This window comes from Mus pahari, chromosome 16 (assembly GCF_900095145.1).
Source record: "Mus pahari chromosome 16, PAHARI_EIJ_v1.1, whole genome shotgun sequence".
Taxonomy (NCBI): Eukaryota; Metazoa; Chordata; class Mammalia; order Rodentia; family Muridae; genus Mus; species Mus pahari.
The window spans coordinates 66,270,374-66,285,684 of NC_034605.1; the positions used below are offsets into that span (position 1 = coordinate 66,270,374).

Genomic DNA, 15,311 nt, shown 5'->3' on the forward strand with positions numbered 1-15,311 from the left:
AGACAAAAGGCCACCAACAGATTGGGAAAGGATTTTTACCAATCCTAAATCTGATAGAGGACTAATATCCAATATATACAAAGAGCTCAAGAAGCTGNACTCCAGAAATTCAAATAACCCCATTAAAATTTGGGGTACAGAGCTAATCAAATATACTCTTAAATATACTTCTGTGACATAGAGTAATTGTTAAATTTATAGGATTTTACTCCTAAAAGCTTCTTAAGGCAATATTTACCTTTTTAAAAATTTATTTTTCTAATTTCATGTGCATTGATGTTCTGCCTGCACATGTGTCTGTTTAAGGGTGTTGGATCCCCTGGAACTGGAGTTACAAACAGTTGTGATCTGCCATGTGGTTGTTGGAAATTGAACCAAGATCCTCTGGAAGAGCAGCCAGTGCTCTTAACTGATGAGTCATCTCTCCAGCCCCTTAAGCAATATTTCTTAAACATTAATGTGCATTTAAATCACCTAGTGATTTTGTTGATGTACAGGTTCTGATTAAGTAGGTCTGAGGTACAGCCCAAGAATACATTTTTAACTAGCTCCCAGGAATGCCAGTTCTTAGTCCACTGATCACAATTTAAATAATGAGACACATGTGCCTCCCCAAATGGTGAGCCAAGGTATGTGTGCCATAGGTGAGTTTCAGGTATACCGAGGCATTGATCTCAAAACTCATGGCAACAAGAATGTCTGAGGTATCTTACAGCCTTAACAAACCTCCTCTTTTCACTTCAGGCTGTTGTTCCTATGTCACCCTCTTCTGTATGTGCCTAGACAGGAAAGAGATTAAGAAGCACTGCCTTAGAGATAGGAGATACACCATAGGGACGCTAACTGCAGAGCCCGCGTTAGAGACACGAGAAGCACCATAGGGAAGTTGCCTGCATGGACGTCCAGGAAATGAGATTGTGCAGCTTGAGCTTCAGCTGTTGCTGCTTGGTGCTCTCTATGTTCATCTGAAATCTCATTGGCTCTTTAATAATGTGTAGGATATTAATTTATGTTCCTTTTATACCTATAAATAAACATTTATTCATTTAGAACTGCTCATTTGAGAAGCTCTGGAATGAGGTTCAAGTTTAATTACAAGTATTAAATTTGAATTGGTCCCTGTATATTTGGCTGGCATCTATTTAAGAACAAACATCTGTCACATGTGGTGGTCGTTACTAAAAATGATCCAATCTTAAAACTCATGCTAACTTCTTCATTCTAAAAATAGGATTTACATAGCAGTCTGTGTATTTTCTTAAATCATTTAGAGGGAAACAATTTGGTTTCTGGTCTTTGATATGACACAACTACTTGAGTGAATTTCTATTCTAGCATAACCACATGAGAAAAACATGAGGCTGTTCCTTAGGACCTGTTGTTTTGTGTACTGTATTAGACTACTCCTCTGATTGTTTCCTTAATCATGTAAGTGTTTTTTCAACCTATTATTACATGCATTTTACATTTACCCAAAATGGCTTATTATATACTGTATAATAATACGTAACAAAATTTTCAGGAGACAGTGTAATTTAGTGTTTAGAACTTTATATGATATATACAAAGATAAGGTAGTGATTATATAAGGGAAAGGTATAACACATGATTTGAAGATAGCCTGGAATTTGAAACAAGGATGCATATCAACATACATATATTGAGCCTCACATTCTTTGGAGAAAAGAATAAAAAGTAAGAAAAAAAACAACTATAAATATGTTAGAAAACAGAGTTTCTCAAGGGTCCAGAAATTATTTAGGGAACTCTTAAAGACAGAAAAGAAAGAAAGCCAGAGAGACTCAACCAAGGGGAAACTACCAGAAAGTCAGACACAACTTATACATTCTCATTGCAGTGTCAACCACTAACACAAGAAAGGACTCCTTAGAGTATCAAGTGGTATACTCGATAGATGCCTTAGCAAGTACTCTTCTCAGCTGCGCACAGTGCAGGCAACACAGTGCTAGTTGTCTATTCCAGAGTGAAAGCAACAAATAGAAACACTGAAAGTAAACAAGAAAGACAGCTCACACTTTTTGCTGGTGTGTACAAGAAAGTCACTCTCAATGCCCAGAAGTATATAACAAGCCATTTTAGGTAAAAGCGCTGAGATTTTGGTAAAAAGGACTTGGATTTGAATGTGCTGTGCTTACATGCACTGACTCAGTCTGTGGTTTAAAATAACATTTATCCAGACCTCTGCTCCTTCATTTGGAACACCATATGCAACCAAGTTTGGCATTTTGAAATTGTCTAATATACCTGGATTGCATATGTACACACATACATACCATTTTATGTAGAAGATTTTACAGAAAAATAGCTCACAGAACTTCAAACTTGCCCAAATTTTCTGTTTGTTAACATTTTTCCATGTTTGCCTTCTTCCTGAAGCTATTACTTTTCTTCTTTTTCTGGGTCATTTGAACTCATGCACCACAGGGTTTTTCAGAGATCATATTTACATTTTACATGTTTACATTATGTTATGAACTAGCAATAGAGAGTGCATCCATGTGGTGATGCTAAAATGGCATACATCCTTAATGGCTTCATGGTTGGTAGTCTTAAAACTCTTGAGGATGGCAGGTCTAGGGTTTTACTGTAGTTGTCAATGTGATTAAATATACAGTTATCTTGGTATCAGCATGTTTATTATATACTTACTTTAGATTATAACATAAGGAATATAATAATTCTGCCAATATTAGTTTTTAATGTAATAATTTTAAAGAAGAAATGTGTATTCAGATGTCAGCTTACATTATTAAACATTTATAATAATGTAATCTTGATTCAATGATAAAATAGGAAATGTAAGATGCGTGCTCCAATGAGGTGGCCAGATTATCATTATTTCACCATAATGGCAACATCTGCAGGGAAATTAAAACAAAATCTCCTCCCTAAGGCTATCCAGCCAGCCCTAGCTAAAGTTGTGTGTATGCAGGGAGTGCCAGGAAATTCTGACATACTGTTGGAGCAAACACAAAAAATATCTTGTATTTTTCTGTTATAGCAACTTCACTGTGTGGTAGTTGGAAGTGAAAATGCCAAGCGATACTTTGAAGCAGTACAAGGATCAAAAGAACATCGAGGAGAGCTCTTTGGTGTCCACAACCTCTTCAAACTAAGGTCCCAAGGGTCATGTCTTACGAGAGACATCCTGGAGGTGTGAAGTTGTTCTGTGACCTCGTCAATAATGTTTTAAGTACAGTTTTATCACTCAGGGATTTTGAAATACAATTGGTGTTTCCTTTTCAGAGAAATTTTTGGTATTCCTTCTCAAAAATACATGTTTAGAATTCTACATTTAAAGAAGTGGGAAATGAATTGTACCTCAAAGCCAAAACTTATTCATGGATACTTACAGATAATACACATGCATTATGAGTCCAATCTGCATATGAGATAGTATGACCTCCATGGCCATTTTCAAACAGACAGAGTTGAGAGGGATTTATTAGTTTGAAAACAGCTGTTGAAATTGAGAACCAAAATAATAATAATAATTTTTTTTTCCTAAATAAACAAAACTATAAAATATGTTTTGATTAGAAGTTACAAAATACTCTCTGAGATATACTCTCATGTCTCTGGGAGATTTTTTTTATTTTCTGTTCCCAATAAAAATTCCACACCAATATTTCAAACTCTCCACTATGTTCATGTTCAGTACAGATGTTTCTTATTCTTCAAATGAGACACTTACATGGCTTTAAAAATTCCTTTAGTTCATTAATTTACCAGAACACTGAGAATATTGACCTGTTTTCCAGCTGATATTAGTGTGGAGATCATAAAGCCCTAGAATATCACCCTTTTTCATCTCCTTACTACATAGATGATGAACCAGCCAAGGAGAACTCCACATTATTTCCCTTGGCTTCTGGGACTTTGTAGTAAAATTCTTAATTGTACTTCATTTAGTAAGCATCATAAATAAAGTTCAAGAAAAATTACTCCCTGTCTTTGAGCAATGGCAGTCTAGATGGAGGCAGAGGACATTCACACACGGGACATTTACTGTCAGTGTTACATGTTGCTCCAATAGTCATTCATGACGAGCACTGGCAAAGGTGGAGGACATTCACGTAATGGACATGTGCTGTCAGTGTCATATATAATGTCAACATCCCTGTGATCATTAAGGAGGAGCATCTGTGGATGGAGAGAAGACCTGTATTGTCTGTGTCCTACTCTGTAGTGTCTAGCGTTCTACATCACTACTGACTCCAAGTAGTTGAACTGCCCAATACTGTTCTGTAGAAGATAGGAATAGCACATGCACTAGTGACACAAGCTGGAGCATTATGATTTGCACACTCAGCACTGTGATGCTCGGATGCGGCAGTATTATTGTGTACTCTTTAATTATGTAAGAGCAGCTAATGCAGGCAGAATTCTTGGGCAAATGTTTGACATTTGTGCCTCCCAACAGTGCTTTAAACTTGAACACAGGCACTACTTTTGTATTCTGTGAAACTGTATGAGTTTCTTACACTTAGCCTGCCGTTGCTGGTTTTTGTTTGCTTGGTTGGTTGGTTGGTTGGTTTTTGTTTTGTTTCTGTTTTCTTTTTTGGTTGTTTTCACCCTGTATTTACAGCTGTGTATATTCTTCCTTGTGGAAATTACAGAGGGAAGGCCAAGTGGAAGCTGGCATCATGACAGCCACAACATGGTTGAAAGGGGAACCTTCAGCACAAGAACTAGAAACAGTGAGTAACCAGAAAATATGGACTGTGACATCTTTTTCCTTTACTCTTTTCCTTCATTTTTCAGTATGAAAAAAGAGAAACTTCTAAAAACTCAGGGATACAAAGTGAATGAAAGTAATTATTTAAAGTGATTAATATTCATAAAAACAAATTCAGGAGCAGTCGACCCCAAATTAAATACCCTGTGTTAGTGAACACACCAGCATTATTATTTATTATTATTTTTTTTATTATTATTTTACTAAAGGACAAGCTAAATAGAGAAATGACCATTAGTGTGTATCAAAACCATTCTGTAAATCAGAGCAAGTATTGTATTCTTTGAGTCTATGACCTTAAGATCTCATCATTCATTCATGAGACCCTATGCTGTAACCAGAGGCCCTTTTAGGTGTAAGATACAGGAAAAATGAAGAAGATTTTTTTACATTGCTATGCTTGCTGGGTAATTTGTTGGTTGTTCTTGTTTTTTGGGTTGTATTGTTTTGTTTTTTGAGATTTAAATTTATGTGAATTGAGTGACCCTGAACTTAAGAAACTTATTTTTATTCACCTATTTTGTGTGCATACCAAGTTGTGTTCCTGGGGATCAGGTTCAGTTTGTTAGGCTTGGTGAAAGGTTCCTTGCCCTCCGAGCCATCTTGCTGGCCCAGGTTGATTGTTTTGTTTTGTTTTTAATTTAGATGAACACAAAAGTCAAATATTGGCAAAGTATTAGATAACTTTCCCAAAATATCAACAAATTAAGCCTCAATTTTAGGGAACTGAAGCTTCTCCTTAACTTGGGTTACTGTGAAAAGGGAATTGGACATAATTTTGTAGCATGTTTTCTTCTTGAGACATATATAGTCATGACTGGCCTTTAATTCCAGGTAAATTAGAAGATGGTCTTGAACCCCTGATCTTCCTGTCTATTTTTCAAGTCCTTTGCTTTTCTTACTGCAGACATGCACCACTGCGTAAACTCTTCCTTTGTGTTTTCTAATGTTTCTATCTGCCTTTCATGTAGCCTAGAGATCCTGACTGTCAAGAACCCACAGATGTTTGTGAGCTCTCCAGCGACATCAGTGATGAGGAGTCAGTGGGCCATTCCCTGGGAAAGACTGATAAGCACAAAGTCTCTGACACCAGTAGAGCTCCAGGCTCCTCAGCACAGCTCACTTTGCTACAGTGTGGATTCTCTAAGTTGTTTGAGGCAAAGTGTAAGTCAGGCCAGGATGGTGATGGAAACCCTGTCTCCAGTGATGAAAGTTCTGATGAGCAGCCCATGTGTCTTTCTGCAGAAGCCAGACAGGCTGCTTGTCAAAAGACTTGGGACTCTGTTTGTACTTCAGAACATCAGAAGTCAGATAACATCCAAACTCCAGATGAAAAATGTGTTTCTGATAAAAGTGGGAAGACTTTAGAACAGAATGTTTCTTCTGAATCTGATGATGAGACAAAGGATCACCGTACAGCTGGGCATCATTGCATGGGACAGGGTGACACAGAATCAGAAGACAGTGATGTCATCTTTCCCACACAGTATCCCACTCAGAGAATCCCTGAGAACCATATACGCTTTAAGCTGCTGTTAGGTGAATCTGAAGATTCTGAAACTGAAAACCCTGTGAAAGTGAATCATGGTGATGGCAGACAGAACAGTGGCAGAGGAAATGGACCAGTTTCAAATCTCTTGCGTCTTGAGAACACGACCTCAAAATCTGTTAGGAAAAGAAAAGGTACAGATGATATTAGCGATGAGTCTGATGACATTGACATGTTCCCCAAGTCAAGAATAAGAAAGCAAAGAGCCACTACTTCCTTGAAATTTAAGAGAAAAAAGGAAAACAAAAGGAAACTTGACAATTTTCCTGTAACAGCAAAGGAAGCAAATCAAGTGTGTGCAGCAGATGGAGACTGTAGCTCTCAGGTTATTGAGGATTTTTCATCCTCAGATGACAATTTATCTGTCAGCCACTTGAGTTTCACTAAACTAAGTCACAGAGCAAAAACTGTAAAAGATAAAATCAGCTTGACCCCCAAGCTGCCTGGCCCGGATAAGAAAAATAACACTTTTATATCAAGAAAACCACCAAGCTTTCTAAATGAAGAAGTTGTCAGTCAAGAGCAAATATGCAACTCAATGGATAAAATATTAGGTAAATAAACATTTTGAAAGCATTTCTATAAATAACTGTTTTTATAAAGGTACATATTCTCTGAGAGATTATTCAGTTAGCTGTAAAACAGCTCTAAAATCAAGATGCTGCTTTGAAGCAGAAGTAATGAAGTGGCAGGATACCAGGCTGGCTGGCTACCTACAGGATAGAGAGTGTTGCTGTTTCCCTGTAATGCCCTTCCATGTGGCTGGCCCACGCTCATCACAGCCTTTGTGTGCCAGACAACCAATTATTCTGATGTGTATAGTCATTCCTTACATATATTGCCAAGGTTTTGTTCCATGGATGTATATTCTGTGATGGTATAGTTTAGCCTTGTCCACTTCATTCATTCTATGTAGTCTGCAATCTGTAAGAATTCTCCTCCATCCTCTCAGTGCCATAGAATTTACTTATAGTTTCTCTGAATGTGCATTTTGCTCACCATTCTCAGCAGTCAGACATGTTTGATGTCTTTATTACCTGTAAACATGTAGTATTTCTGAAACTTCAGTGGTTGTATATTATTTGTATGTATGTCTTTATATTTTATGTATATACATATTACTTGTAATTATATCTCTTAACATGTATATTATACACTTATACTTGTATGAATATGTATACATATATTTATGCATAGTTGTATATGATGATGACTATACTTTATGAATTATTTATATTTTCATATTTATATTGGTAATTACAAAGTTCTCTTTCTTGTCTATTATATTTAAATATTATTTCATCTTGATCATTCTGATTATATACAGAGATTGATTTAGTTATAATAGTCCATAACTGCTTATTTGTTTTGTCCCATACTACATAATAGTTAAAGGATGAGTTGACATGGTACCACAGTAAAGGCTGGAAATATATCCATAAAAGAGCATTTGCTCAGTGTTATTACTACAAGAGCATCACTAGACACATTCTTTTAGTTTGTTTTTTTTAAAACATACCATTCCATTTCTTTTCATTTTTACAGTGGATACATTATGTCTAACCTGCCAGACACATTGATATGTCTATACATTCTTGCTTTAGTGCTTTGGTTTCACTCCCTCCTGGTATATAGGTAACTAGAAATGTTACAGTTACTTCCTCCCTGTGTCAATGTCTATACAGCATTTGGATCATCTGGACCTTGTTTCCTAGTAAAATTTTTAAGACAGTGTTACTGGGTTTTTTTTTTTTTCCTTTGAGGCTCTTGTGATAAAGTTTTGTGTCCTGAGTATAAATCCTTGACTGGCACTTTGTTGAGTATTCAATACACAGCTTCATTTTCATTCCTTCCAATACCGTTGCTGTCCAGTGGTTTTACCAGATTGTGTTTGTCTGCATTCCGAGTCCGTATTCTCATGTGCAAGTGTAGTTTCTTCTTGGTCTCTTAGGAACATCTGTGCTGTTGTTAGTTACCTGTTCTGTCTTTGTTGCCTGTCTTGAGAATTCATCACTCTAAAATTAATTTTAATTTTTCATTTGTCTGAATTTTTTTGTCATTATAGTATTTCTTCATGTTTCTTCTAGATTAGTCTTCATTTGCAAAGAACATTTTCTTAATGTCTAAGTCTTTTTCAGATTCTATCACTCATTTCTAAGTTACTCTAATTATGATTTATATTGTTAATTTGTGTCTTCTTTCATGTTCTTACCTTGTTTAAGATCCACTGTGGCTTTCATCTGTTTTAGAACCCTTCATTTCTGGCAAGGATGTCTCTGCTGCTTGGTCCTTTTTTTCCTGCTTATTGTTGAATCCTACTATTCTGCCCACTCTGATTACTCCCCTGCCCCACCACCATCACGTAGCTTCTCTTTGTTTGGGCAGGATCACTGGTTAGTGGGCCAGTGTGAGAATTTATATAGTAAGCTTACTACACTGCCTCCTGAGGTCTTCTTATGGTCCCCTCAACTCTGGTGAGCAGAAGCCTTCCCAGAAGCTGCTTACCTCTTGGTGGCCCTTTGTGTCTTCTCATGTTGCTATCTTGGGGTCTCCTGTTCTTAGATCTGTCATATGCCACACCATGTAGTTTTCCTCTTCCGTAACACAGATGTGGATACTATATCGCAGGGTTCTTAACCTTCCTAGTGCTGTAGCTCTTTAATACTGCTCCTTGTTTTGTGGTGACCCACAACCATAAAATTATTTTCATTGCTACTTCATAACTGTAATTTTGCTACTGTTATGAGTTATAAGTTATCTATTTTCCAGTGGTCTTAGTTGACCCCTGTGAAAGAATCATTTGACACCCGCTAAGGGTTGTCAACCCACAAGTTGAGAACTGATGTTTTATAGTTTCTATTGGCAGAATGCCTCCACTTGATGGTAATTTAGGGCTCATGGAGTGTCTTGCCATCTAATTTTGTTTTCATGTGGTCCCTAGGTGTCTACTTGTATTGTCTAGTGGCTATTTGAGTTCACTTGAAGATTCTGAGGGAATGAACAGCCTCTCTTCAGACTGCTTAGTGATCGTTCTGGCATTGCTTTACAAGTGTCTTACTTACTTCCCATGAATCATGTGGAAAACTATGAAATAAGGTGCTATAGGACTGGGCATGGTGGCACACACCTTTAATCCCAGCACTTGGGAAGCAGAAGCAGGCAGATTTCTGAGTTCGAGGCCAGTCTGGTCTACAGAGTGAGTTCCAGGACACCCAGGGCTACACAGAGAAACCCTGTCTCAAAAAAAAAAAAAAAAAAGTGCTACAGGCACCTTAATTGTTAAATTTTATTTATTTACACATTAGGCTTTCTATTATGGTTAAGACTCGTTTAAATTTTTCCTATGATATATATGTATATTTGGTACCAGTATTAACCCAATACAGGATTATCAACTGGTTTGTTTACTAGAGCGAAATTAGAGGCTTAAGGAATTGTTACAGTGCTTTTAAAAATAATCATTTGAGCTTTGTAGCTGCAGGTGTCAGCAGTTGGAAGTAGTGGAATTTTATGTAGCAAGTAGGTGTTTTCCTAACTACATGATGTAACAGTATCTTGTGTTTTGTGCTTAGTGATTGCTGGAGCATTCAGGGCTAAAACAGCAGAGTGTTGAGGGCATTGCCAGGGTTGTTTGAGGGATATTTTACAGGCCTCAGTTCTAGTCTCCTCTTTTATGACCACAATTTCAAAATAAGTTAGTAGAGCCTAGAAGCAAAGCTGTAAAAAAAAATACAGCTACTTTTTAAATCTCTTTTAGATAAAATCTATGAGTTTTTTTTTTTTTCCATTTCCTAAAAAGCTCTCATCTTGACATCTTTTGGGCATGTGTACACAAAGGACAAAATACAAACAATAAAACAAAGTCCCACCGATCAGACACAGTTCCCTGGTCATAAACCCATGATCCCTTCCATCAGTGCCATCAAGTACTCTTTTAAAGGAGCAGATAAACCTCCTTACATGCCCAAACATTTTGAAATTAACAAAGAAGAAAAATCTATGGAAGACCATTAACCATGATTTTCACAGACAAAAATCTCTATTTCAGATTTCAATTTAAAGTTTGTTACCTAAATCACAGCAGCTCTCATATTGTTGAAAGTACAGTCATTTCTAAGTTGGCCTGTACCAATATATTTGAACTTCTTTTCCATTTATTTTTGAAAACATTGTGATAATAACATATTTTTTTTCAATTTTCAAAATAAAGCAAGCAGTTAAGCATAGTGATTTATACCTGTAATTTTAACAACACTGGGGAGACTGAGATAGAATTAGCATAAATTGTAGGCCATTCTGGGCTACAGAGTTAGCCTTTGTCTCGAGAAAACAAAAAAGATAATGATTTTAAAATAAATCAAGCATACCCAGGTGTCATGATGAACAACTTTAACCCCAGCACTGCAGATTCAAGAGCAGGTGGATTTCTATGAATTCAAGACTATCCTGGTCTGCATAGTGAGCCCCAGGCCGGCCAGGGAGACAAAGTAAGGCACTGTCTGGAAATAGGAAAAGTGGAGCAGGAAGGCATGCATGTACACATAGCTAGGAGGCTGAAGCAGAAGAATCACAGGTTTGAAACTAGCCTGGGCTACTTAGCAAGACTGTCTCAAAAAATAGAGGAAATAACAAAGAAGTATTTCCCATTCTTAGTGTGCTGTTGATAATAGAACCATATTGCTTCATAGTGATGAATTACGTGATAAATATTGTTGCCTCCTAGATGGTGTTCAGGAAGTGGCATATATCCACTCAAATCAGAATGTGATTGGCTCAAGCAGAGCTGAGAACCACATGAGCCGATGGGCAACCCGTGATGTGTTTGAGTTGAAACAGTTTTCCCAGCTCCCTGCTAATGTAGCTGTTTGCAGTTCTAAGGTAAGAAAAGTTAGTTTTTATCTCACTTCTCATAAAAGTTTATCAATAGGGTCCTCTTTACGCCCTCAAAATAGCTGTTAAGTCTGTTAAGAGACACATAGCTAAGTGTTGAAAAGCCATATAACATTATAATAGTTGTTTGGAATTTGTGGTGATTTGAATGAGAATGGTCCCCAGGCCTCACATATTTGAATGCTAGGTCCCCAGTTGTTGGAACTGTCTGGAAGGATTAGGAGGTGTGAATAGCCTTGTTGTAGGAGGTGTGTTACTTTGGGCAGGTTCTGAGGTTTCAAATGATTCTAACCATCTTCAGAGTTCTTTCTCTGCCTCTGAATTATGGATCAAGATGTGAGTCCTTAGCTTCTGCCTACCTTAGTTAGCACTTCTGCCCACCCTATCCCTTGTCTGCCTGCCTGCTAACAGCCTCCCTGCAGGGATGGTCATGGACTCTAACCCTCTGAAACTCTCAGCACCACATAAGCCTTTCTTCTTTCAGATGTTGCCTTCACTGTGGCATTTTATCACAGCAAAGAAAAGTAACTAAGACAAATTAAATGATAAATCTAAATTAAAATGCCCAATAATACTGAGTTGACTAATAGTTATACTTTTTTAAAATGTGCCTATGTCCCCAAATTCAAAGCAACCTCTAAAGGTTGTACATATTAAGTCATAACCCCAAACTACTACTTCTTCTATGAAAGAAGAAAAGTATATAATTCAGTTTCTTGGGTTTTTTTTTTTTTTTAATCTGAAAGATACATACACAAAATTCTAGGCTTTCCTATTACCTTTTATGAAGGATTTTCATAATGTTAAAGTAATAAATTCTGTAGATTTCTCCTATTTAAGATTGCTGTTACAAGGAAATAAAGCCTTACGTAAATTTTTTTGTTTGTTTGTTTATAGGTGGTCATTTTCATCAGAGGCTTTTAAATATGTATCCATTGGAATATTCATCTAAAAGCTTAATGTTTATTGTTGTATGGGTAGGGGCTAAAAGTACATGTTGAATATATAACAGTGATAAAATGTAATGTTGCTTTTAAGGATGAAGAAGGGGGAAATCCTCTAAACTTTCCAGCTGTCTTCATTAGGATTCAGAATGTCTTAACAATAAAACCAGAGTACAAAGTAAAACTCATGACTATAAAAATGTGAATTTAAAAGTTGAAGATTGAGAGAAAGATAGACTATGAATGGATAGAGCAATATATTCTACTTAGATATATCTCTTTTTCCTAAGTTTTAAGATTTATTTATTTTATATATATGAGTACCCCATACCTGTCTTCAGACACACCAAAAGAGGGCATTGGATCCCATTCATTGTTGTTCTAAAATGAAAACAGCATAACTGTCCTTGACCAGATAAATGGATAGTGAAAATGTGGTACATACTCACTATGGAATACTACTGAACCATAACAAAATTGAAATTTATACTCTGATATTTTAAAACTGTCTTTGTAAAGAGCTCCTTTTAAAAGTTAGGATATCTGGAATGAAAACCCATGTGTCTTGTGTTTCAGTTCATATCAGAAAGAAAGGTGTTAAATGTCTAAGGGAATGATAATGCCTTTATTAGAATCACTGTGTTCAGGCTGTATCACCAAACTTTACCATACCTGTGGTGCTATGTGTCAGACTCCACTGTCCCTGTGGTGTGTGTGTCACAGAACTCTACCTGTGGTGACGTGTGTCAAGGACTTCACTGGGACTGTGGTATGTGTCACACAGTTTAACTGCACCTGTGGTGATGCAGTGCCTCCTTTCTCAATCAGCTGCATGTCCTCAACTTAAGTTTACTTAAAGTTTTCTGAAAAGAATGTACAAAGACAGCATTCAATTAAGGATTAATCACTATGGCAACAGAGATATGGTAACTAAAAGAGGAGGATGTATTCTCCCCTGAGTTTCCTGCCAGCTGTCATAGTCAACCTCTGCTGCCTGAATCCAAGCCAAAATATAGACTGTGACCAACTCTAAGAAACTATATCTGTATTTTTATAAATTGGTACAAGTATCAGACTATAAAAGAAGACTTAATCCCCTGAATTGGATGACAGACACTTGGCACTCCTGCCAGCTTTTGACAGAAAAATAATGGGTTGCTTCGTAGTAAAACCTGGATTAATAGTGAAGCCTTCTTTATATTATTGCAGTGTTCTGTAAATGAGAGAACTAAGCAAGTTGTCAGGCTGTGGTGGGAGTGTCTTTTGTATAACCAATGCAGATTTAAGAATTGTTGAGAATACTGTAAACTCAAAATGTTGTGTTAGCAGAAACTTTTCTTGTATATGTGTTAGACTGACATTTTGTAGATTACTAAAGCAAGGATTTGTGAGCTTTGGTGGGTTTGATTGCAGTGTGTTTATGCAGCTTGTATAAGGAGGGATGAACTGTTTAGTATGAGTGCACTGTTGGGGAAGGAGCACATTCTTGTAAGTCTACGTTTCAGGGTACGGAATTGTCAATGGTATAAAGTAGGTAAAGTTTATGGTTGCAGCATGTTAACAGAATCGACTCTTAGTAGGATTTTCCTTTAAGTCTATTTATTTTATCTCAATATTAACTTTATGTAGCTCTATCAGATAGTTTTTTTTTCCAAGTATCAAATAGGATTAAGGTTTCTAAGATTGCTATGTATATGCATGAGGTTATTATGGTACTATTGGAATGAGAGGAGGAATATCGTAGGTAACATTCAGTTCCACAAAAACAGTTTGTCATCTAAGTGAAGAGTACTCATTTATTAAGCAGGAGAAGGACAAGCCAGTGCTATTTGTAAGAAGCCGGTTCCTTCTTACAACTAGGGTCAAGGACAACCTGCAGCGTTCTTCCTCTTAATGTCCCTTGCCAAATAGGTGCTGAAATTACTCAAAACAGAACATATACTTTTATTATTGTAGTTGTGATAATTGCTTAACAATTACATGAGGGGTAAACTCTTCTTTGGATCTGTAGAATTATCTATTATTACTTTTTGCTCATTGTACCAGTAAAGCTCTTAGAATACTTTATAAGCTACCTGGTTAATTTTATTAAGAACCTGCCCTGAACTATGGCTGGTTTCCCATGAAAAGGGATAGAGAAAACATACATATGTATATACATACATACATACATATTTTTTTTTTAAGAAGCTACAACCTTAGCTAATGTTGGATTAGATTAACAAAAGTAGTTTCTCTTACTAGGAAGTGTTACAATTCTAACATTTTTCCTAGCTGGTGATCCTTATTATTGTAGAGAGAAATTGACTTTGAGCAACTTCTTGGTTTAGACAGTTGTAAGGTTTTAATAATTTGCAAAGTGTCATTTCTTCAGAAAATGCCTTCTGGTAATAGGTTAGAAGTTCAGAGGTTAAAAAGCCTCATTGAACTCTTAATGATTCTACCTAGTGAACTAAGAGATGATAAGCAATCTGCAGTGCTTTTTCAGGCTATATTTATCCCTCTGTGAAAACCATGGTATCCATCAGATAGACACTTAATAGAAACACCTACTGCCTTGTTATCTAAGAACATTGCTTCTGCACACGAAATTCTGAGTTGTTATATAAACATAAAATTTGGGAAATAATCATTGCATTTCAATTTGAAGAGTTTTGGGGAAGTATATCCACACATTGTACTTATTTTTAAAATGAGAAGCTAAGGGTCTCCTTCAGGCCCCAGAAATAGCTGTCAGCTTCCATACTGTGGCCTCTCTCACTGTCTTTTCTTGTGTTTTTTTCTTACTTTTTTGGTCTCTGCTTGAAGCTTTCAGATTTTGATTTCTAATGTATGACATATTAATCTTATTTTTCTAATATATCTAATTTTTGAAAATTTTATTCTAATTGGACCTATTAAAAAAACAAGCCAACAACTAGATTGAATTCATACTTCTTTTTAAAATATTTATTTCAAGGAATTAAACTCTGTCTGGACTCCAAGGATTGGAAATGTAGCTCGGTGGAGAAAGTAGTGATTGGTGCATGCGCATGAGACCTGAATTTGAATCCCCAGAGCTCGTATAAAGTCTACTGTAGTAGCAAATGTCTAATCCCAGTGCTCCCATAGAGAGATGGGAAGTAGAGATCAGAGAGTTCCTGGAAGCTCATGGCCAGTTATCCTGGGC

General features: G+C 36.5%; 1 protein-coding gene across 1 annotated transcript in view; it reads left to right on the plus strand.

The window, feature by feature from the left end:
- Ercc6l2 (ERCC excision repair 6 like 2) overlaps positions 1–15,311 on the plus strand; it is an 85,302-nt gene that overhangs the window by 51,634 nt on the left and 18,357 nt on the right. Inside the window, exons 14-17 of the mRNA XM_021215539.2 lie at positions 3,023–3,175; positions 4,641–4,721; positions 5,731–6,862; positions 11,032–11,186. Of these exons, the coding sequence (XP_021071198.1) occupies positions 3,023–3,175; positions 4,641–4,721; positions 5,731–6,862; positions 11,032–11,186 (1,521 nt within the window). The remainder of the gene's footprint in view (positions 1–3,022; positions 3,176–4,640; positions 4,722–5,730; positions 6,863–11,031; positions 11,187–15,311) is intronic.